The sequence below is a fragment of the Blennius ocellaris genome (genome assembly GCF_963422515.1).
Source record: "Blennius ocellaris genome assembly, chromosome: 13".
NCBI lineage: Eukaryota > Metazoa > Chordata > Actinopteri > Blenniiformes > Blenniidae > Blennius > Blennius ocellaris.
The window spans coordinates 15,601,187-15,622,863 of NC_137662.1; the positions used below are offsets into that span (position 1 = coordinate 15,601,187).

The 21,677-nt window shown below is 44.0% G+C and overlaps 1 protein-coding gene across 1 annotated transcript in view; it reads left to right on the forward strand.

Moving 5' to 3' along the window:
• The window catches only part of slit1a (slit homolog 1a), a 92,983-nt gene that overhangs the window by 63,053 nt on the left and 8,253 nt on the right, over window positions 1-21,677 (forward strand). Inside the window, exons 10-25 of the mRNA XM_080507626.1 lie at window positions 1,666-1,737; window positions 5,500-5,571; window positions 5,660-5,731; window positions 5,981-6,124; window positions 7,605-7,768; window positions 8,762-8,785; window positions 12,526-12,670; window positions 13,196-13,270; window positions 13,362-13,505; window positions 13,599-13,742; window positions 13,865-14,031; window positions 14,720-14,852; window positions 16,714-16,782; window positions 16,865-16,936; window positions 17,055-17,126; window positions 20,907-20,978. Of these exons, the coding sequence (XP_080363752.1) occupies window positions 1,666-1,737; window positions 5,500-5,571; window positions 5,660-5,731; window positions 5,981-6,124; window positions 7,605-7,768; window positions 8,762-8,785; window positions 12,526-12,670; window positions 13,196-13,270; window positions 13,362-13,505; window positions 13,599-13,742; window positions 13,865-14,031; window positions 14,720-14,852; window positions 16,714-16,782; window positions 16,865-16,936; window positions 17,055-17,126; window positions 20,907-20,978 (1,641 nt within the window). The remainder of the gene's footprint in view (window positions 1-1,665; window positions 1,738-5,499; window positions 5,572-5,659; window positions 5,732-5,980; window positions 6,125-7,604; window positions 7,769-8,761; window positions 8,786-12,525; window positions 12,671-13,195; window positions 13,271-13,361; window positions 13,506-13,598; window positions 13,743-13,864; window positions 14,032-14,719; window positions 14,853-16,713; window positions 16,783-16,864; window positions 16,937-17,054; window positions 17,127-20,906; window positions 20,979-21,677) is intronic.

The following is a 21,677-nucleotide window of genomic DNA, read 5'->3' on the forward strand; positions in this document are numbered from 1 at the left end:
AAGTCACTTGCACATATTGATCAGCAAGGAGTGACAACATGAAGGCTAAAAGGAAAATAAAAGTGCGACAATGCCTGCTGTGCATGTGTGTTTCTGTGTGTTTACACCTTTGTCTGGCTTCTGGGTCTTGCTGCACATCGACACACACCGGTGTACCACACGGTGCCTGCAGCACACACACACACACACCACACACACACACGCACGCACGCACAGATCTTACAAGGACACTGAAATGCATGCAAACAGCATGCAGAGTGCCAGACTGGTTTGGACCAGTCAGACAAACGGGTTGATGAGAGAAGGCGCTAAAGCCACTTGGGGGAACCACAGTGCTGTCACTCTGCTGTAAATTCACAGACGCATTGGGACAGGCAGACAAAAACAGACCGAGGGAGCATGTCCACCACAGGAATCTGCGGTCTGGAATCACTGCCATCCGAAGAATGTCAATTGCGCTCCTATATCGCCCCGTAAACGTGGGCCGCTTGTTTAGGATTCTTGATTGAAGCATTTGGAAACTGTTAAATGGTTGTATCTAATGTTTAACAAAACATTTATCATCCTTGAAAAGTCCAAAAACACATAAATGCAGGGGGTCATGGAGGCATGTAGTAATTCTGAGCTGTCCTGGACTGAATCATTAACTTTTGTGGGAATGCCGAGAATTCATCTACTTAAAGTTAAATCCTCTGGTTGCCAACGAATTTGCAGTTTTCCCTCATATTTATCACTTTCCCATGGTGACAAAACGCATCATGATAAGCTTTAGATGTCTGTAGCTCATACGGGCCCATAGTGGCTGGTCTGCAGCCAGTTCCTCTGCTGAGAGGCTGGATGTAAGAACAAGCAGACAGGCTTGCAGCTGGCTCCCTCTGGGCCCTGCTAAGCCTCGGTAAGGACAGTTTTAAAAGCTGTGAACTGACCTGCAGATAAACAGCCCTCTGCCAGCTACACCGGGGAATTGGTCTGGGGCTTGAGCTGGGTCCCTAAGTAGTAGCCCGACACACACATGCATGCCCTCACTAATGGGGTTTGGGGATGTCTGCTTCCCTGCAACCATCTGAGACTGATTAGAGTTGGTTACTGTTCTCGTACTCAATCACTGGGTGCATGTTTGTCTGTGTATTCATTTCACATTTCGACAGTTGTTTTATGGTGGGACTTTGTCAGGCATTTTCTTGTCAACTTTGCGTCAGCAGGTCTTAGACTCGGAGGGAAAAGTAAATTCAAGAAACTGATATTTCACCGCAGCCCAGGTTTCAGTGGGCGTTCTGCAGACGTCCAGAGGATAATAGCAAAGTTCACAGGAATACGGGAAATCATTATTGATAACAGGATCTCGTATGACAACAAAAGCGCTGGGAACCATGAATGTTACGTCATAATTATATATGACTTAGGCCTTAACGCCATCACACATTGTAAGTCTCTTCCTTTCCAGGTCTTTTCCTCAGCACTTTTGCATTGAGTCTATGTTTATTGGTTCTGAGGATGTTATGACTCCAACATGAGCTGGACCTATTACAGCTGGGGAATAGATCTCCGCTAATATAATCAGTCCAATCACCGAGGGTCAGAGGTGATCACTCAGCTATGTTACCATGGAGAGCTGAACTGTTTGGTTTACTAATGGTATCTCCTCTCCTGTCCTCTCCTCACCAGACGTCTGGAGCAGAACGGGATTAAGTCTGTCCCTCCTGGAGCCTTTTCTCCCTACAAGAAACTGCGGAGGATGTAAGTACAGTAGTGCACTCACCTCAGGGGCAAAATAATACCGATGAGAACAAGAAGTTGAGGGCTGGAAAAAGAAGCAACAATTGGCAGACGTCTTATTCCACGTCCAAGGAGCATGAAGTATTTATTTTGTCTGTGCCTTAAGAACATATTCTTGTTCTCAGACTTGGGGTGGCATGGAAAGCAAGCACTCAGATCCTACATGAGCATAATAACAGCTCTCATCTTTCATTGGTGGACACTGGTATTCCCCTGGCTAGCATTGTGTCCAGTGTGTGGTGTGTCTGTGTGTGTGTGTGTGTGTGTGTGTGTGTGCTGTGCCAGCGTGGTCAAACTGCAAACTGCCAGCTGGGGAAATGATGAGGGGACGGAGAGTGTGCTGGAACGAGGGCTGAGGCTTCGCTCTCTTTGGGAGCGAACAGTGACAGGCTGGTGGTTGAGACTGAGTGGTTTTGCACCCGGTGAGCCAGCTGTCTGGTCAGCAGGCCAGGACACACACCCGCCGGCCAAACCCATAACTCCAACACCACCGGACCTGACTGACAGGGAGAAGGAGGAAACAGAGGGTCAGGGAGTTTCTCTACCCTTCTTAGAGGCCTGGTCACAGCATCGGCGAGCTCCGGGGACAGTTTGGAGTTCAGATGAGGTGAACAGAGGGCCGAAGACAGATTGATGCAGCTGCTATCTTAGTGTAGCTCCAGGGAGATCTCAAGGAAAATATTTTATGGTTCGGATACATTTTTGTTACTGTACTGTATATTTAAAAAACTGTGGACTGTGTGGAATCAACTCAGCTTGGTCTCTATGTTTGAGTAAATTAAGCCATTAAAAAAACCACAATACTGTCACAGAAAGATTGAAACATCATGACCAAAACAGAGCAGTTACTCCCTAAAAAATATCAATCCAAACTTTTTGCCATATATTCAGATTTATAATGGCCAGATCCTACAAATCTAAAACTCTCACACGCACCAAGCTGATTCTTCTTTAAAATGGGTGTCCAAGTAAACAAAGAAACTTAAGAGCAGCTGTGCCTGCATTGGTGGAGCCGGTCTTCCAGTCTTGATGTGGACCGTTGCTAAAAGCACCACTTGGATGTGGAGTTTTTTTTTAAAATGTCATAACACATCTCTCTTGAATTTGAATGTAGCATGTTTCTACCTGGATATTCTTTCTGCTGGACTGGCACTGTGTTCATTTCACCAAATATCCATCCATCACTTATATCCCATTCAGAGTAACGGCCTGATCCCAACTGACTGTTAGAAGGTAGGATACATACTGGGCGGCTCGCCAGTCCTTCATGAGGCAAATACAGAGAAACAAACAACCACACACGCATTCAGTTAGGATCACCAATTAACCTCACATGGATGTTTTTTTGACTGTGGGACTAAACCAGAGAACCTGGAGGAAACCCACATACTCAGGATAGAACATGCAAACTCAGAAAAACGCCCTGATTCATACAGACCGCATGTCATCTCGTCTTTCAGAGGCAGCTGGGCTCCTGGTAAAGGGAGGAGTTGATGCCTTCATTTGACTGAAACTGAATTATATACTTCAAGTACCTTCTGTCATTTAGTTGAACTGACTTAGAAAAATGAGCTTCAAATCTTTTTTTACAGTGTTCAATAGAAAAAGAAATTTTTTTTTACAGCCATCACGCTATAAAACTGCGGAAAAGTAGTTTATTGACCAACAATATAGAGGACAAAATGTGTGTGTTTGTGTGTGTGTTTGTGTAAAGTGAATCCCATCCAGAAAAAACAGACAAAAATGCCAATATATATGTAGAGTAGCTGTTACCCATCTGTTCTTCCAAACAATCAGTGCTACTGCTGTTGCTTCTGCTGATTCTGCATTTAGCTACAACAATGCATGACCGCATGTCTGTGTTGACCCTTGTCGTCTTTGTTGGTTCAGCTGGCTTCGGGCCCTCGCTGACCGGACCTGTCCAGCAACCTCAGTTCGCAGTGTGTAGACAGCATCTATCCATCATGATGATACGATAACTCTCCAGAGGCCATTGCTGCAGATGTTGTATATGTTATATTCAGTTATGCGATATTCTATAACAATAATAGGTAAATACTTGGCAACTTTTTAGACACTCATATAGACCAGCGCACACGGCAATGCATGTGTTTGTTGTTTATGAGCAGCGCCTCTCCTGACCTCTTCGTCTTCCTCTCCCAGTAAATGTCAGCCGCACACGTTTTCTCCCACCTTGTCCCAGTTTGGATGACCTACGCATGAACCAGTCCTTTAGCCAGAGATGCAGAAACAGCCCTCACACATGGCCACACCGACACCGGTCTCCGAGTTAACAGACACACTCCAGTGCATATGTTGGCTCACTCGCCACGTTTTTTTATTTCCAGGAAACCCCAGTCCTTTGCAAGAAGACAAATGGGTACTTATTTAACTGTTACCCCCAAATGAGAAAATATCCCTCTTCTTCACCACATGATGATTTTCCTTCAAAGGTATCCAGTTGACTGGAGTTCAGTCCACATACTCCATTAACTCGCTCTCTCCATCTGTCTTTCTCTCTTTCTGTCCCACTGTTCCTCATTTACTGTTGCATTTACTCAAACAAAAACACACACATGTAGATGGACACACAGGCTTAGTGGCCGTCCTGCGGGGAGATGCCTGTGGATCCTATTAACAACGACTACGTTCAGAGCAGTCTACTGGATTTCGTCCTGGATTTCAGCCCTGCGTCACAGTCTTAGTCACACACAAACACACAAGCACACACACCGTGAGACAACAGGGGGTTGTTTGGTGGGCCACAACTAATACGAGCAAATGTTTTGATTGGCAACAAAGCTGACAAAAAGGGATGCACCATCAGATTTGAGAGCTGGAGCGCCTCTTCATCCAGCTTACACTGCATTTGCTTCCTCCTTTTCTTACCAGTCATAAACGAGAGCCCTTCATCCAGCTCTTATATTACAATCATTGTGTGATTTAAATATGCAGTACAAAATGTTCCAAAGTGCAAGTTTGTTGGATAGTTTCATAACTGATAGTTGTTTATGGTTTACTGTTTAAAACCGCACTTGAATAAAGAACTCAAACTAAGTCTTGAGTGATTCCTTTGTGGTTTTAATGAATCAGAATCTTGTGAAAATGGTCACACTTACGTATACTTTTCTTCACATTAACAGTTAAGAAGAACTGAAATTAGTTAGTAATAAATGGTATCATAGAGATGTAAAAGTAGATTTTATGTACCATCAGACAAGTTCACTGTCACACACTCAAGTTTCATTGTTGCACATCTTTTGTATGTCTTGCCACAGCTGTCACTGTCATACCAATCTTTGCTTATTGATGTGTTGAAGTGTTTTTGGCAAGACACTCGATCTGAAGTTGGTCCTAAATGTTGAATGGGCACTACGCATAACACTTTTCACTATTGATGTGTGTGTGTGTGTGTGTGTGTGCGTGCGTGCGTGCGTGCGTGCGTGCGTGGATAAATGTGCCTGATCATGCAAAGGGTTTTGAAACTCCTGAACTAGTAAATAAACAAAAGTGCAACACAAGTCAAGGAAGTTTAAAAGTTGGATTGTTTTTTGTTTTTTTTACCCTAAGCATGTATTCAATAGAAAAAGTACAATCCCACTGAACCATATGCTGGATTAACTTCTGTTAAAACAGCAAAAGTCAACTTGAACAAATGCACCATCATCATAGGCTTGATAATGTTCATTATGCATCATTATAATGACTCTCTGTATTTTGCAGTGACCTGAGCAACAACCAGATCTCGGAGATAGCTCCTGATGCCTTCCAGGGCCTGCGCTCCCTCAACTCCCTGTAAGTGGCCCTGAGCAGAGGTTGTGCATAAATAGCCACTCGGTTGTCATTTCCTGTGTCTAAAGCAAGTCTCTGCTGTGATATTCAGTGTGCTCTATGGAAATAAGATCACCGACCTGCCCAAGGGGGTATTCGATGGCCTCTACGCCCTGCAACTGCTGTAGGTGGAACACACACACACGCAGACACTGTGCTGATACTCTCTGCAGGCATCTACTGTATATCAGGCACATTTACTCCCACTCAGGGAAGGAGCCGTAACCTTCAAATAAACTTTGTACCTGTGCATACTTTTATAGATGGAATGTATAATGAATGAATGCATAAAAAACTCTGACAAGCTGCCTACCCCCCCTTCCCCTCCTCCCTCTCTCCATCTCGTTTCTCCTCATCTTCCACCGTCTCCCAGGTTGCTGAATGCCAATAAGATTCACTGTGTTCGTGCCAATGCCTTCCAGGACCTTCAGAACCTCTCGCTGCTATCGCTCTACGACAACAAGATCCAAACCCTCGCCAAGGGCACCTTCACTTCACTGCGAGCGATACAGACCCTGTGAGTTAAAACGCACAGACGTGCAAGTCTCTGACACATGGTGAGCAGTTACTATAAAACATGAGCCAGCCCAGGGGGTTGTTTACTCACAGGTCTGCGTAATAGCAGAGGAATGGAATCGTGAGCTCGAAAGCGGAGTAAATCTATCATGCTCACAAACACATGGGCACAGACACACACACACACACACACACACAGGCAACTTGTGCGGCCAGATGAAAAAGCAGCTCACACCACACCCAGATCTTTCCACTGCTGTTACTCACACAGAAACAGCTCCTTTTTGAATGAACGTCTCCTTTTCTATGCACAAACAAACAAAGTGAACCCCACACTACATCAATACAGACCCCACACTGTGCGTCGAAAACACGCTGCATATAATCAAGGTTTCCCCTGATGTCATAGAAGACACCTGTTGAAGATGACGGATAGCAATGCCCTTTGGTTCACCGCACGCATGCCAACACATGTCCATGAGAGGATTAATGTGTCTCAGGCTAAAACTAGATTCATTTGTATTTGTATTTATTTTGCCTGCCATGAGAAGAAGGCATAACAACATATCTCTTCTCCCAGTCTGTTGTCTAGTACATTGACTGCACATTTTCAATGGCAACACAGTTTAATGGGCTGGGAGATGCTGTGTGCTCAATTTAAATATGCCAACATCATGATGTAACTTTTGCTAAATGTGTGTAGGACTAGACAGAGTAGGACTTTTCACATTTGATTTTTTTGTTTGTTTGTTTGTTTGTTTCAAATTTTTTAGTAGGTGATATTATGGTTGTGCTGGACTGGTGTAAAAGTCGAACTGTTATTAAGCCATTAATAAAATGTTTTAGCCAGTATTAAACTTTAATTTTCAAGTGTTGGCCAGAGAAAAGGATGTGTGGGGAATTCAGCTCGTTGTGCATCACAAACAACTTAATTGCATTATTGGTCTTTTCAGATGCCATTATAAATGGTATTGTTGATAATTATACTCTAATAATGGACATACATCCCTCTATTTCTCTATAATCAAACAGACCTAAATCAAATCAGTGTTTGTTTAGTTATTAGTTAGTTGTAGTTGTTTGTTAAAACTGTGTAACATGGCAGCTCAGATCCACAGTTTAAACTGTACGAGCTTGTTTCTTATCTGAGTCTGCCTGCTCCCAACATCTAATAACATTTGCCATTTTTCAAAAAAAATGTCAAAACTCATGTCTTGATTTCCCTCTATACAGTGATGTATCAATAATTAGGTATACGCTTCTCAAAACTAAAACTTTAGACATCACGTTCTTCATCTATCATTTCAATGTATCGTGAGAATGAATTATTAACTGGCTCCACACTGAAGTTCACTGCTGACGTATCTGAAGTGACGTGCTCTTAAAGGTGAGTCTGATGTAAACCTGCAGCCCTGACGAGAGGACGTGAACATAGTTCCATCCATTTCTATCCCGTCACGATCTACCTGTCTCGTTTCCAGCCACCTGGCCCAGAACCCATTTATATGTGACTGTAATCTGAAGTGGCTGGCAGACTACCTGCGATCCAACCCCATCGAGACCAGCGGCGCCCGCTGTGCCAGTCCACGGCGACTCGCAAACAAACGGATCGGACAGATAAAGAGCAAGAAGTTCCGCTGTTCTGGTAAACTAATGGCTACTTGTCGCTGTCTCCAAATCTCTCTCTTTCTCTCTCTCTCTCTCTCCCCTCTTAACTTCCTTCTTTCTCCCCACTGGGAGTGGCTTTTATCTGTGCATCGTTTCTTCTACCACGTACAACATTTAATGAGCGACCATTCCTGGAAAAGGGTGTTTGGTTCAACCTTTCGTCTGCTACACCGGTGCTCCTCAATCAATACTTGCCAGACAAAGTCTAGAGAGAGGGATCGTGCAGTCTTTCTCCAGTTTCCCTCCGTATTACCACATCATGAGTCTGGTTTCACGTACAGACCGCAGTCGGCTGAGATCACCCATGGAGGCTGGTATTATGGCTTGGGTTTCTGTGTGTGCCCACCGTCCTCCTGCCATGTGCCAGCCTCCAGCTCCCATGCCTTCTAAGCTCTTCATCTCCCCCTGCCCGCTCATCGCTCTCTGCTGGCCAGGCTCAGGTTTCCTTCATGCCCCTTCATTCTCTCGCCTCAACCCCCATCACCAGCCAAAGCCCCACCTGCCTCACTCCACCCACTATTGTGTTTATGCACTGTGTCACGCTGTCTGGCACCCTTCACTGCTGAGGTTTCACACCATTTATAGCTTCGTTTGTTTGGCTTGATCCTGTGAAGGGACGCCGTGTGTTTTCCTCTTTCATTGCACTTTCATTATCCCCCCCCCTTTTTTTTTTTTAAACTTTTTCCTTGTTTCCTCTGAATTATCTCACCATCTTTTTCTTTCCCTCATGTCACGGCTCTCATCCCTTCCTTAGCAACAGCCAAATATTTACCACTCGTGTGCATAATTTCTCCACATTGCCATGCTCAGAGATAGCCATGGGCTTCTCTGTTTAACCGTCATATACTTTGAACTCATGTGTTGTCATATATAAGCTCTATATATGACTGTTGTGAAGCATAGCAGCCCCACAGCTATGCAGCCCAGCCTGCTCTCACTGACATCCGTACCTTTCTTTTCTCCATCACAGCCAAAGAGCAGTACGTCATCCCAGGTGAGTGGCTCGTAAATGTTCACACCTATCATTCTTCTACGCTTTTCTTTAATTTTCCACATGCAGTCCTCCAGCCGAGCAGCATCATTCTTTCCATTGCTCACCGCTCATCATAAAATCACCGACAGGTTAAAAACCTAATTTCAGTTTATTACAGCCTGGGCCTTTGTAGTTTTGCGACCATTACAAGTAATAATATTGTTATTTTCATTAAAAGCTGAGAGTTCCAATCTTGGCAATGTTTAAAAAGACACCCTCAAACGTTTAGAGAGTTTTACTGTATATTACAGTCAAGAGGAAGGAAGAAACAATGTGAGATCTTTAAGATACTTTGACTCTTCAAAATGATTTACTTTATTTCCTTTATTAGATCAGGTTTGTCAATGTGGTGTTTTTTCAGAAATAAAGACTCATATTACAACTACAATCTAATGCAATGACAGGCTTAGAATAAACAATAAGACAAAATCCGAGCTAGGGCTGCCAACTCTTGTAAGACTTCTGCTCTCACACCTCACAAGCCTTTTCTCACACAAAACATAACCTTTTAGCTCAGATTGAAACTCCATGTGTTTTCATAAAAAGGATGATGTCACCACTATCGATAATCCTGAAGCAGAACGGTTGATAACTGAAGATGCTCACACAGAGATCTTTAATGTCTTAAACCTGCTCACCTGTCACACTCACACATCATGGCATATTTTACAACTTTTATTATATTTCTTTTACTTAAAATCAACCAATTCCAAAATGATGTTTTCTCAGTTCTGACCTCCACTCTAAAATGTAGTTATAGTGCTGTTCTTTCTCTGTGATTGTATACAGTGTTTGCAAGTGCGTGTACGTCCACATACATTTAATACCCTTCCTTCACAAAATAGTCTCACACTGAGCAGAAGTCCTGGAAGTTGGTAGCCCTGTCAGAAAACTTAAAACATCTAATGCTTGTCTCTTTAAATCATCTTTTAAATGTGAGGTCAGAGACAGAAAGAACTAGAAACCTCTTAGCTATAAGTGAACCAGCTAACTTGACAATGGCTTTAGTTTGGAGAGGTGGTTCAACTTGTATGCAAAAAGAGCAAAGTTATTCGTAAAAAGACTTTAACGCTTCAGTAGGTAAAAGATTGTACTTTTCTTGACTTTGTTTTGAGTACTTCTCTTTTTAGATATTTGATTGGTGAAGAATGTGTTTTGCCTTCTATATTTGCAGTTAATAAAATTACTTTTCTCCTTTTCTTTTTATTTGTGATTTCATAATGGAGCATTAAGGAACATAAGGAGGAAAAAAAAAACTTTAAGGCAAAAATTTGGCAAAAAGGTTTCTGGAGGTGCCACTTGATGTATTTATGTATGAGAATAGCTAATTGGACCCGGGAGTGGCTGACTGTACCTGTTTGAGAATTTCAATGTGATCTATGTGTGCGAGAGCATCTGTTTCTTCTCAGCTCTGTTTTCCTAACAGTCTCAGTAGATAGACTCTGGAGGAAGTGTCTCTTTGCTTTGGCGTTTGCACAGACAGTCAGTCACCAAGAGGGACAGAGAACGAGGGAAAAGAGAGGAGGACAGAGGGGAAGGAAAGTGTGTCTCGTCTATCAGTAAAAAGCTAAAGAAAATAAAGGCCACCAGAGGACCCAGATTCCTATCAGCGGATGTTTCCGGACCTCTTAACAACAGCACTTCCAAGAAAATAACTAGGAGGAGCTGTGTGTGTGTGTGTGTGTGTGTGTGTGTGTGTGTGTGTGTGTGTGTGTGTGTGTGTGTGTGTGTGTGTGTGTGTGTGTGTGTGTGTGTGTGTGTGTGTGTGTGTGTGTGTGTGTGTGTGTGTGTGTGTGTGTGTGTGTGTGTGTGTGTGTGTGTGTGTGTGTGTGTGTGTGTGTGTGTGTGTGTGTGTGTGTGTGTGTGTGTGTGTGTGTGTGTGCGTGCGCGTGCATTCGTGTCCTATGCCTTTGTGTCTCGACTCATGCGCGTTCAGATAAATTAATATTCCTTTGTGTGCTAAGTTGCGATAAAGCTCTGCACTGGCTTAGAGAACAAATGGGAGTACTATGTAAGCAGAAGGAAGATCAAAGCCAAATGTGATTAATAAGAATTTTTCCCTCCCAGAATGATAACAATAAAAGCCTCCACAACACACGCATGCACGCCCTCGCTCTCCCAGGCTCTTGTCTTTCTCTGTCTCACACACACACATACATAGACACACACACACACACACAATCACTGCCAGTATGGGGATTCCATAATACAATTATAATGAGAAACCAAGCTGCAGGGAATTAGGAGAACTTCTAGCACTCCACTGATGAGTCATTTTGCACCACCGAGAGGGAAAAACCTTGTCCCTCTCCTTTCTCCGTTTTTTTTTTTTCTCAGGATTTCGTGTAAATATGCTGACAGCTAAAGTGTCACCACCATGCACTTGTGACGACAGCGATGACTCAGCCTCACGCAATCTCCCCCGGCTCTTCCACATCCTTTAGATCAAAGCAGCATGTTGTACTTTCATTGCTTCCTCTTCAGCAGGAACCCCCCCCCTCGTCTGGCCACGAGAGAGAAAGTTGCTTAATGACCTGCATTACTGTGTCTGTCTGCCCCCGCCAAAGAGCCACTCTGAAGAGTGACACAACTTTAGTAAAACTCTTTACTTCGGCAACTAAAAGAAGGTAGTTTCTCTAAATGTAATACTTTGGGTCGCTGTCAAACTGTACTCTTAATAAAGTCAGCGTTGAGAGTTTGGGATTAAGTTATGGTTTCGGATACTCTATTTCTTTGGACAGATTCTTGACACTCAGTTTTTTTTTCGATTTGGTCATGGTTGTTTGAGGTTTCCCTCCTCATGGCTGCGGTCTGGATACCCCATTGAGTCCCGCTGACGTCACCTTCACAACCAGGAAGAGTGGATGCAAGCTTGCAAGAGGGAATGTGATGCACAACGATAGCCGCACAGAAAATGCCGCGCTGTTCCCTCTAAATGGAACATGCACACACACACACACACACACACACACACACACACACTGAGACACTCTCACAGACACAAACACACACTGTTCTAAGTAGCTCCCTGTGCTCTTCTATTATTGAGCAGCCATGATGTAACTGGCAGTACACTTTTTTGGCACGTAACATCTATTCATAGATGGAGGAGGTGCAGGAAAACGTCCCGCACTACCCATGCTGCCTCATTCTTCCTCTTACTCTGTCAGGACAGACGTTTCACTGCACCTCCGCTCCTCACCTGTGAGTTCTCCCTCATCCGTTGCACCCTCCCTCCTTTCTTTTCCTTCTTACAAGCATACTTTTAGTTCTTCATGCCTGCCTTCCTTTGTTTCCGCCCTCTTCTCCTCTTTGAGTCCACCTGTCTGCACTCACATCACTTCAACCACATTCCCTCCTCCCCGTCCTTTATCTCTTGGGCGCTCTGCTTCACTGAAGCACTCGCTGCCCAAATCTTCCTTCCTTTCACCCCACTGCTCCCACTCCATCACCTCTCCCAAAAATAACTCACCCACACCCATTCATCGCTCCTATGAATGGCAGGGGAACCACAAGATGTTCTTAAGGGCATCTGAGTCTAAAGGTGAGGTAGGGAACCCTCCTCTGAGGTTGTAAAAGGACAAAGCACAGACGTACAGATGGGAACAGCGCAGATGCGTGACTGAGAAGGGAGAGGAGTGGCAAGGGAAACATCTCGTGTCCTTTTAAGTGAATTTGTGCTTGCGTTTTCTCCGGTTCAGGTACCGAGGACACCCGTCTGAATAACGCCTGTAACAGTGATCCCGTGTGCCCTCCAAAGTGCCGCTGCGAGTCCAACGTGGTGGACTGCTCCAACCTGAAACTCACCAAGATTCCCGAACACATCCCAACATCCACCACTGAACTGTAAGGAGCTAAAGAAGAAGAAAAAATTCAACAATTGTTCTTTTTAGCACATTTCTCAAATTACTTTGAAACACAAATACAGGCTTTACAAACATAATATTACAAATGTTTTAGTGACTCTCATTAATGAATATAAGAAATAAATTAATATGAGTGTCAAAGGAAAAAGAAAATTGAGACACAGTTATGTTGAACATTTATATATTGATTTGCATCCAAATCTTAATTTTTTTATTTTCTCTGCAGAAGAACAGTAAACATGAATTGTGCTAATCTTTAAGGATGACTTTTGGCAAGATAAACTTTAATGTTTTTTCAGATCATATTTTTGTTTGCATCATCATCAAATAGCATTATGTGGATTATTTGAAGAATTAATTTTATAATAAGTGACATAAAAGTTGTCTCTGGGGGCCTTAGAGTTGATCATTTTACAAAGAGAAACACAAGAATTCCATTCTAATGTTGAAAAAGATGCTATGATATGATTAACATTTTCATCTTTTGTTGTTTCTTTTACTCAAGCCGCCTCAACAACAACGAGATCACAACTCTGGAGGCTACGGGAGTTTTTAAGAACCTTTCTCAGCTGAAGAAAATGTGAGTGGAACTCACTTGACTTTGTCTTGACCTCCCTTTGTTCACAGTAAACATTTGATCCCCCCCATATGCTTATTTCACCCTTCCACAGTAACCTCAGCAACAACAAGATCACAGAGATTGAGGATGGGGCGTTTGAAGGCGCATCATCAGTCAATGAGCTTCACCTCACAGCTAATCAGATCGACTCGGTACGAAGTGGGATGTTTCGTGGCTTCGAGGGACTGCGGATGCTGTGAGTAACGCAGAAACACGCGGAATCGCCGAACCACATGTGGCCATACATCCCAACATGCAGAAACGGGCAACTTATTTCTTTCCTATTTAGGATGTTGAGAAACAACAAGATCAGCTGCGTCCATAACGACAGTTTCACGGGGCTTCACAACGTCCGCCTGCTTTCACTGTACGACAACCAGCTGACCACCATCACTCCCGGAGCGTTTGACACCCTGCAGACACTCTCTACTCTGTGAGACTCCTGGCTTGTGCCTCTTCTCGTCTTCAGTCTTTGATGTCAGATTAATTATGCTCTTACAGCCACTGATATTCTCTCTCTCTCTCTCTCTCTCTCTCTCTCTCTCTCTCTCTCAGTAACCTCCTGGCTAACTCCTTCAACTGTGACTGTCGGCTGGCCTGGCTCGGCGACTGGCTGAGGAGCAGGAAGATCGTGACGGGCAACCCTCGCTGCCAGCGTCCGGCCTTCCTGAAAGAGATCCCTCTGCAGGATGTGGCTCTGCCTGACTTCCGCTGTGAGGAGGGTAAGTCGCATAAAGCCAAGGCGCACAGCAAAGACTTGATAGTTTTCCTATCTGTCTTGATTTACCACATCTGCAGTAGTTTGTCTTTGTGAGAGGAGATAAGCATCTTCACTTTAGTGGATGACCTTCAGCACGTGTGAAATGAACCTGTCTGGAGTGACTGATGAAGATTTGAACATTTCACCCCGCTCCGCAATATGTGAGGAACAAGCACTGCTTAAAGTGTCTGAGATCATCTTAAATAATGACCGTTATTGTGTGGCTCTTTTGTTTACTGAATAGATTGCTACTCAGCAGTTCCTAAGCTGCTGGTCGATGCCGGGCTGAGTGGAGCTATTGAGCTGTTTGCCTTATTGACCAGTCAGCCTATTTGCACCTGAATGACTGCTAGAGTTGTCTTCAGGCCTCGGGCAGCTTCCATTCTTTGCCCTTGCCGGTCGATATTACATTAGCAAGGCTTGTCTCTGTCTCACTCTTTTGTATTTTATTATTCACATTTTTCACTTCCTCTTTCTTCATTGTCTCACTGCCTTGCCAGCTTGAAGGATGGCGATGTTCTGGCCCTATTGTGCTTTTAGGTTTGGGTTAATCTCTCTACAGCTTAAGTAGTTTGTCCCCATTCATTTTGTGTGCTCCAGGTCATTCTGACGGGTTTTTTTCCTTCTCTCTACCTCTTCTTTATTCCCAGGCCAAGAGGAATCAAGCTGTGTGCCCAGACCACAGTGTCCCAGTGAATGCACTTGCCTGGAGACTGTGGTGCGCTGCAGTAACAAACACCTCCACACACTTCCAAAAGGCATCCCAAGAAATGTGACTGAACTGTGAGTTCCTCAACATTAACGATGCTCATGTAATTTAAATTGCTTTGTGTTACGAGTGTGTTTGCCTCTTTGACTTGAAAACTGTTTGATGTGATACAAAAGGCTTTAAAAAAGATGAGCGCAGGGACAAAGAAGGCAGATCTCATCGTTTAGAGATGAAGAAAGGTGTCAATAAGCCCTGTAGTTACACTCTCAGACATTCTTCTCCCGTATTCCTCACAGCCTTCAGGGCTTACACTTATGTCACTTTCACACTAAGAGCCAAGGATCAGTGTTTGTGTGTGTGTGGGTGTGTGTGTGTGCGTGTGTGTGTGCGTGTGCATGTGCGTGTGTGTGTGTGTGTGTGTGTGTGTGTGTGTGTGTGTGCGTGCGTGTGCGTGCATGCGCGTGTGCATGCGTGCACGTGCACGTGCACATATTTCTGTGAGGGCCAAAAGCCTGTCCACAGGGACACAGAAGATCAACAGGACATTTTAATGAGCAGTTTTCAATAGAAAGGGGAGGGAGTGGAATATGTCTGGAACTTTCCAATACTGCTTCAAGTAGTTTTGACAAGCTCACACGCACGCACGCACGCACGCACACACACACACACACACACACACACACACACACACACACACAGATGCACACCCACGCTGTGCAAGTCTTCAGGCCTGTCATTGTCCCAGCAGGTGTGACCAGGTGTACCCCTCTGCTTTGTGCTTTCATCTAGTCATCTGGCGAGCTCGCTACTCCATCATTATCCTGAGTGTCCTCTGCACCATCATTACCTATCATTAACTCTGAACCCAAAGGCCTCCTAACTATAACCCCCCCCCCCCCCCCCCCCCCCCCCCCCCTTCCACCCTCCCACCCTGTGTACAGGCAACAACAATAGCAGGAGCCTGCAGCTCTGCTTGGAGGGGCCAGGCCCTAAATCAAGCATTTATCAAAGAGCCAGACTCAGAGGGACACTTTGTGGGGACAGTCAGCAATGCAGTTGTCTCTCTGAAAGCCTGATGTCAATGAGAGCTTTATGTTGCTAATGTGCTATCACACATGTGCACATGCATTGCACATCCAAGTGTTTTTGGCCTTGTCGTTTTAAAAAGGGCTTTGACAATTTTGCATCGTTGACATTTTATGATATACAGTAATATCGCAATTATTGAGACAAGAGTGCTTCGTAATGTGCTTTGGATATTTGTCACTATTTATTTCTGGGCACAAGACAAGAAACAACAAGCAAGTTTTTGGAAAAAGCATTGAACTGAATTGAGAAATGATTGGCTGCCATATAGAGCAGCCAATCCCACGATATCCACTTTTACTCTGCCAAAGTGGGAATCGAGGATGAGTGGGTGGGGGGATTCAGCATATTCAATTTTCTGTGTTCAAATAATTACAATGAAATAATGTATTCTTAAATCTGTGTCTTGTCAGTGTTACACTTTTTCTCTAAAGCTCATCCTATCATTTCAATTTAGAAGATTCTGACTGTGACTTTTTTGCATTGTTTTTTGTAGAAGTAAAAGAAAACAATTGTACTGGGTAAAGGAATTGCCCCGATCTCCTGTGGTTGTCCCCTCTGAAGCTCCCAAGCAGGGATGTTGGCTTTACACCATAAAAACCACTCATTTATTGATTTAAGGAGCTGTTATAAGCTCTGTAAGTGGTTTTATCTGTTTTGATAAAAACAATACACAAATCACAGCACAAGCTACAGTGAAGATTTAGTCATTTAAAACAAGCTTCCACAATAGCAAAACTGTCATTTAACTACAGAGCATTGGTTGAAGATATTTTAATGTGGAGACTGTTTCAGAATAGTCACGTTACTATGGTTTTTCAGTGTTGTACTTTGTGTCTCTCGATTCAGGTATCTGGATGGAAACCAGTTCAGCGTTGTGCCAAAGGAGCTGTCGACTTTCAAGTACCTCCAGCTGGTGTAAGTTTCTTTCTGTCCACCTCGTCGGTCACACTGTGCACATCAGCTGAGTGAACGTGTGCTTCATTGCATTTCCTTCCAGAGACCTGAGCAACAACAAGATTAACTCTCTGACCAATTCGTCCTTCGCTAACATGAGCCAGCTCACCACACTGTAAGTCCTAAATAGCTTCAGACGTCTCGTAAAGAATTTATTTCATTCTCATGCTGACAGTAGGATTGAAACAGCTGAATTTTGTATATATACATATGTAATTATTTCAATATTGCAGAATCCTGAGCTACAACTCCCTGCGTTGCATCCCCAAAATGGCTTTCAGTGGACTGCATTCACTACGACTGCTGTGAGTTTATTTTTACTTGTTAAATGCATGTTGTTGTTGTATATAAATACCTTCAATATAGTATAAAGGTGAATTCACTTTATTATGCTGGCTGAAGACTCATTCTGTAACGGCCTATTTTTAATGCACAATGTATCTTCCCACTTTGTGTTTCACGCAGATCAAATGTTTTAAATGTTGGAAAACAGCAACTTCACAGGAAACAATGGAAGTTGTTTAGAAAGGGGAGTGCTAAAACAGGGGAGGACTCATTTTTAACTGTAATGAGTTATTAAGGAGGATATTTTTGCTGCTTACAGGCTACAGAGATGCTGTGGCAGATGCTGAGAATGTTTGATTGACTCCAGAGTACTGAAACACAGCCTAAACAGTTATGACAGCTTCTTCTGAAGAAGCACACACACACACACACACACACACACACACACACACACACACACACACACACACACACACACACACACACACACACACACACTGAGAAAATAGGTCGGAGAGTTGTTCCAGCTCCTTCTTGTTACCACAGTTCCTCTTCAGTTTGCCTGTTCACCTCCAGGCGTCCCGAACTCATCACCACTCCACCATCGGGGCCAAGCTTACAGACCCCCAAAAACCCCACTGTACAAAATCACTCTGACACTGATTACCAGAGAATGTTTTCCCCGCAAACCGTAATGGTTTTGATTCTGCCCCTGGGCTTTTATGAAGTCCCTGATTGTGCAGTCTCACCAACCATGGGCTCCGTGTTGAAGCATTGGCCTGCTAAATAGCGGAGGTGTAGAATGTAAATGCATTCGACATAGAGATGACGAAATGAAACCAGCCTGTGGAACTGTATCCGGAGATACGGCAGTCCGATGTCTCGCACTTTTAACTCAAATGTACAGAAAGTGAGACCAGGCCCAGCAGCGCTCCTTATGCTATTGCGCATGCATCTGTTTGTCCATTCTTATATCAGTTGCTGCGTACACAGACTACATGTTTGTCATCTGCTGGCTCATTGCCTGTTGGTATGTGTGTGGGAGTCAAATAATCAGCCATCCATGTGTGCTTGTAGCAGGCACACTTTTTATTACTGACAACAAAGCCTCTTTTTAACGGCGGGATTCGGCTAAAGCCCCCGATCATTATGAGACACAAAGGCGCAAAAGTCCTTTTAGCGTGGAATGAGAGTGAAGCTCGGCCATCATTAGCTGATGCTGCCTTGTGAGTTCAGGCGCGCTGCTTTGATCTCTAATGAAGCAGCGTCCGTTATTTCTGCTCTTACTCATTCACGCCACCTTCACTTCTAAAGTGTTCCCAGTGCAAGTGTACTCAGACGCCATGTGAGGCCCTCCCCTCTCCTTGATGCAACCACACACGCCTCGCAGACTCTGAAGTATATACAAGCGCGCACACACACAGACTGTCTGGACTACCTTATTGTCTCAGTCAGACGTGAGCCAAATGCAGCAGAAAACTTTGATGTCTTTACTACTGGTGTGATCAATCATAAGCCTCCCATTAAATGTCAATTGGTGCCATGGCGTGTTTTTCTTTTACCCCCCCTCACGAAGTAAGGCGACAATGTGCTTCATTTAATAGCCTCAACTTTAAGACTCCACAAAGGGTTCAGAGTTCAAAGTTTGAAGCTTCACCAAAACCACAGCGAGATGCCAGAAACGGATTTGAGCAAGACGCTGCCGTGCGTTTTCTCGCACACACCGAGGTGCCAAAGCTTTAATAAAGCTGCACCTTTGGCTTTACACAGCAGTAAAGAGGGGAAGAATCATTAACGCTCAGTTCTTCAAACAGACCAAGGGTCTGAAGCTGGTACGATTGTAAACGTGTGTGTGTGTGTGTGTGTGTTTGTGTTTGTGTGTGTATGCGTTGGTTGTGGTTTGAGCCGCGGATTAATAAGCTGCTAATTGGCCTGCTGGGTATTAGGTGTGAGGTGACTTAGCAGAGACAGTGCCAGGGCGTGAAGGTTTGAGTGGCAACCTGTGGGGGAAGATATGAAAGAAAGCGATAAGGGAATTTAAAAAGAAAAAAAAAAAAAGCTTTTCAAGAAGACAGTCACCATCTCTGGGAGCGACAGAGCTGAAGTAACCACGTGATGCTAAAAGGACTTTTGCCAGCATCAAACATCAATCACAAGTTGCAGGTGAATAATTCTCTGTGAAAGTCACAAATCATCATTTTATCGACCAATCAATGGAGAAAACTGTGCCGGGCGTGAGATGAGTTGGCATCGCTGTATGGACTGACGTAATTATACACAGCCGGAGAAAACAGGCAGAGAGAATGTTTGCAGGAGAGTAGATCAGGTTTCTTCCTGGAGACTCCCTGGCTCCTTTTCTCTCAGGAGATCTTTGCCTGGCTGGCACGCTGCTGCTGGCTTCACGCCCTCAGCATCCTTCAAATACCACATCCCACCTACTCTACGCTAATAAGCCTTCTCCACAGCACACGGGCCAATTAGCGTAGTGTCTCACATGGCTCACACGGTGTGTTTTCCCTCCAGTCCTCTCACATTGACCAACTTGCCTCTCTACATCCTTCTCTCATCCTCCTGTGCAGCATAGCAGTAATTGTTTGATCAAACGAGGGCGGAAATTCAGCTTCAAAGTCTGTTTATACGTCGGTTGTCTTCATCCAGGCATGCAGAGCGGACATGTCACGTATCATTACTGTGGACTGGAGCTCCGGTAACATTAGCTCGCGGTCAGCTGAGAGTTTGAGGTGGTAATGACCTGACGGATTACGGCAGCCATCAATCATTCAGCCATTAAGCCATGTCGGCTTGTTACTGTAGAAAGTAGCTACACAATAAAGAAAATAACAATAAATACACCAACATTACCTACAACGTGTACATAAACACACAGGTGATTACAGCACTGATTTTCACTACCTTGAATAAGGAGCAGTTATTTCACCCTCCTCAATGTGCCCTTGTTGGCCCTGCCAGCCAGACATACATAGAAACCTGACACCGGTCTTTTCCAGACTCATAGAGCTTCAGATCTTTGCCAACTGCATAACCAGCTTTTGTTTTAATCACATTTCAGTTTTTAGTAATTGTACACTTTTTAACTATCAATTGTTTTATCTGCATTAATAAAATAAGACCCTTTGTTTTCTGTCAGTTGACCAGTTGGTGATTTATGAAGGCACTTGGTCTCAGTTTCTGTGAAGGATAAATGGGGGTCAAAGTGTTAACTTACAAATACTCACATTTTACAGGACTGTTATACATATGTAGTTTTACTCAGTATGGTAACACGGTGTGATAAAAATGGTATGAGGAACAATTTACGATGTGTAATCTACTTTTTAAGTCATGTGCAGCTACATACACTCACAATTTAGATCATTTCATTCTGATCTGCATTTTGATGAGTTTATTCGTTTCACTGAGAAAACTGCTGCTTTATATCAATATTTATTCATCAAACAAAATGTTTGTCTGAGAAAGTTGTTTTGCACATTAACTTTTCATGCAGGTAAATTCCATCGATCATTTCTTATAAAGCACTTCCAGTCCTGTTGACAGTGCATTTAAGTAAGAATCTGAAATTTGGAGTCGATTCAGTGAAAATACTATGCACTTCTAATGAAGTCCCGTTCTAATTAGAGTGCTTTCACTAGTAATTGGGTGGAGTTATAGCAATAAAGTAACTGTAGTTATAATTTAGTACAAATTGTCAGGGCTCTTCCCACCTCTGCGGATAGGTGAGTTTTTTTTTTCATTCTTGAAACATTTTCATGGTGCGTTTTTTTTTCTCTGTGACCTTTCAGGTCTCTCCATGGAAATGAGATCTCAGAGCTTCCTGATGGCATCTTCAATGACGTGGCATCGCTTTCCCATTTGTAAGTAGTGACACATGCCTTTGAATGAAGTGCGGGCCCGCATGTAGGCCCACACACACACACACACACACACACACACACACACACACACACACACACACACACACACACACACACACACACACACACACACACACACACACACACACACACACACACACACACACACCTCCTCCAGGTGCTTTGAGGTTCTGGTCAGTCAGCTAAACGTGGCTCACAGTGGCCGGTCTGTTGTCCTGTACTGAAGGCTTCCCATCAGCCAAACCCTCCTTAAATCAAGCTCAGTTCTGTGGTAGAGGCAACACACAGACCCCTTCACTGTCTCATCGCTCTTTGACATCTTTCAAACACCAGTATACACACCCGCACGCGCGCGCACACACACACACACACACAGATTCTCCACGGTCTGCAGACTTTAGTGCATGTTTATTTATGTCTGTAATTTTGTGTGAGTGGTGTGCACCCATCATGTGGCTCGGCATGGGCTTTGCCGACCTGCGCGAAACTAAACAAAAGTGTCTTTGCAAGTCGACCGTCTGCTATCAATCCAGCTCCAGATATTCACATCATCCTCTGGCAGTCACTGATCAATAGACCTATCAATGTCAAGGCTGTGGAGGGAAAAAAAAAGGGGGGGGGGGGGGGGGGGGGGGACAGAGGGAGCTAAACAAAGACATGTTGTGGAGAGTGGAGGCT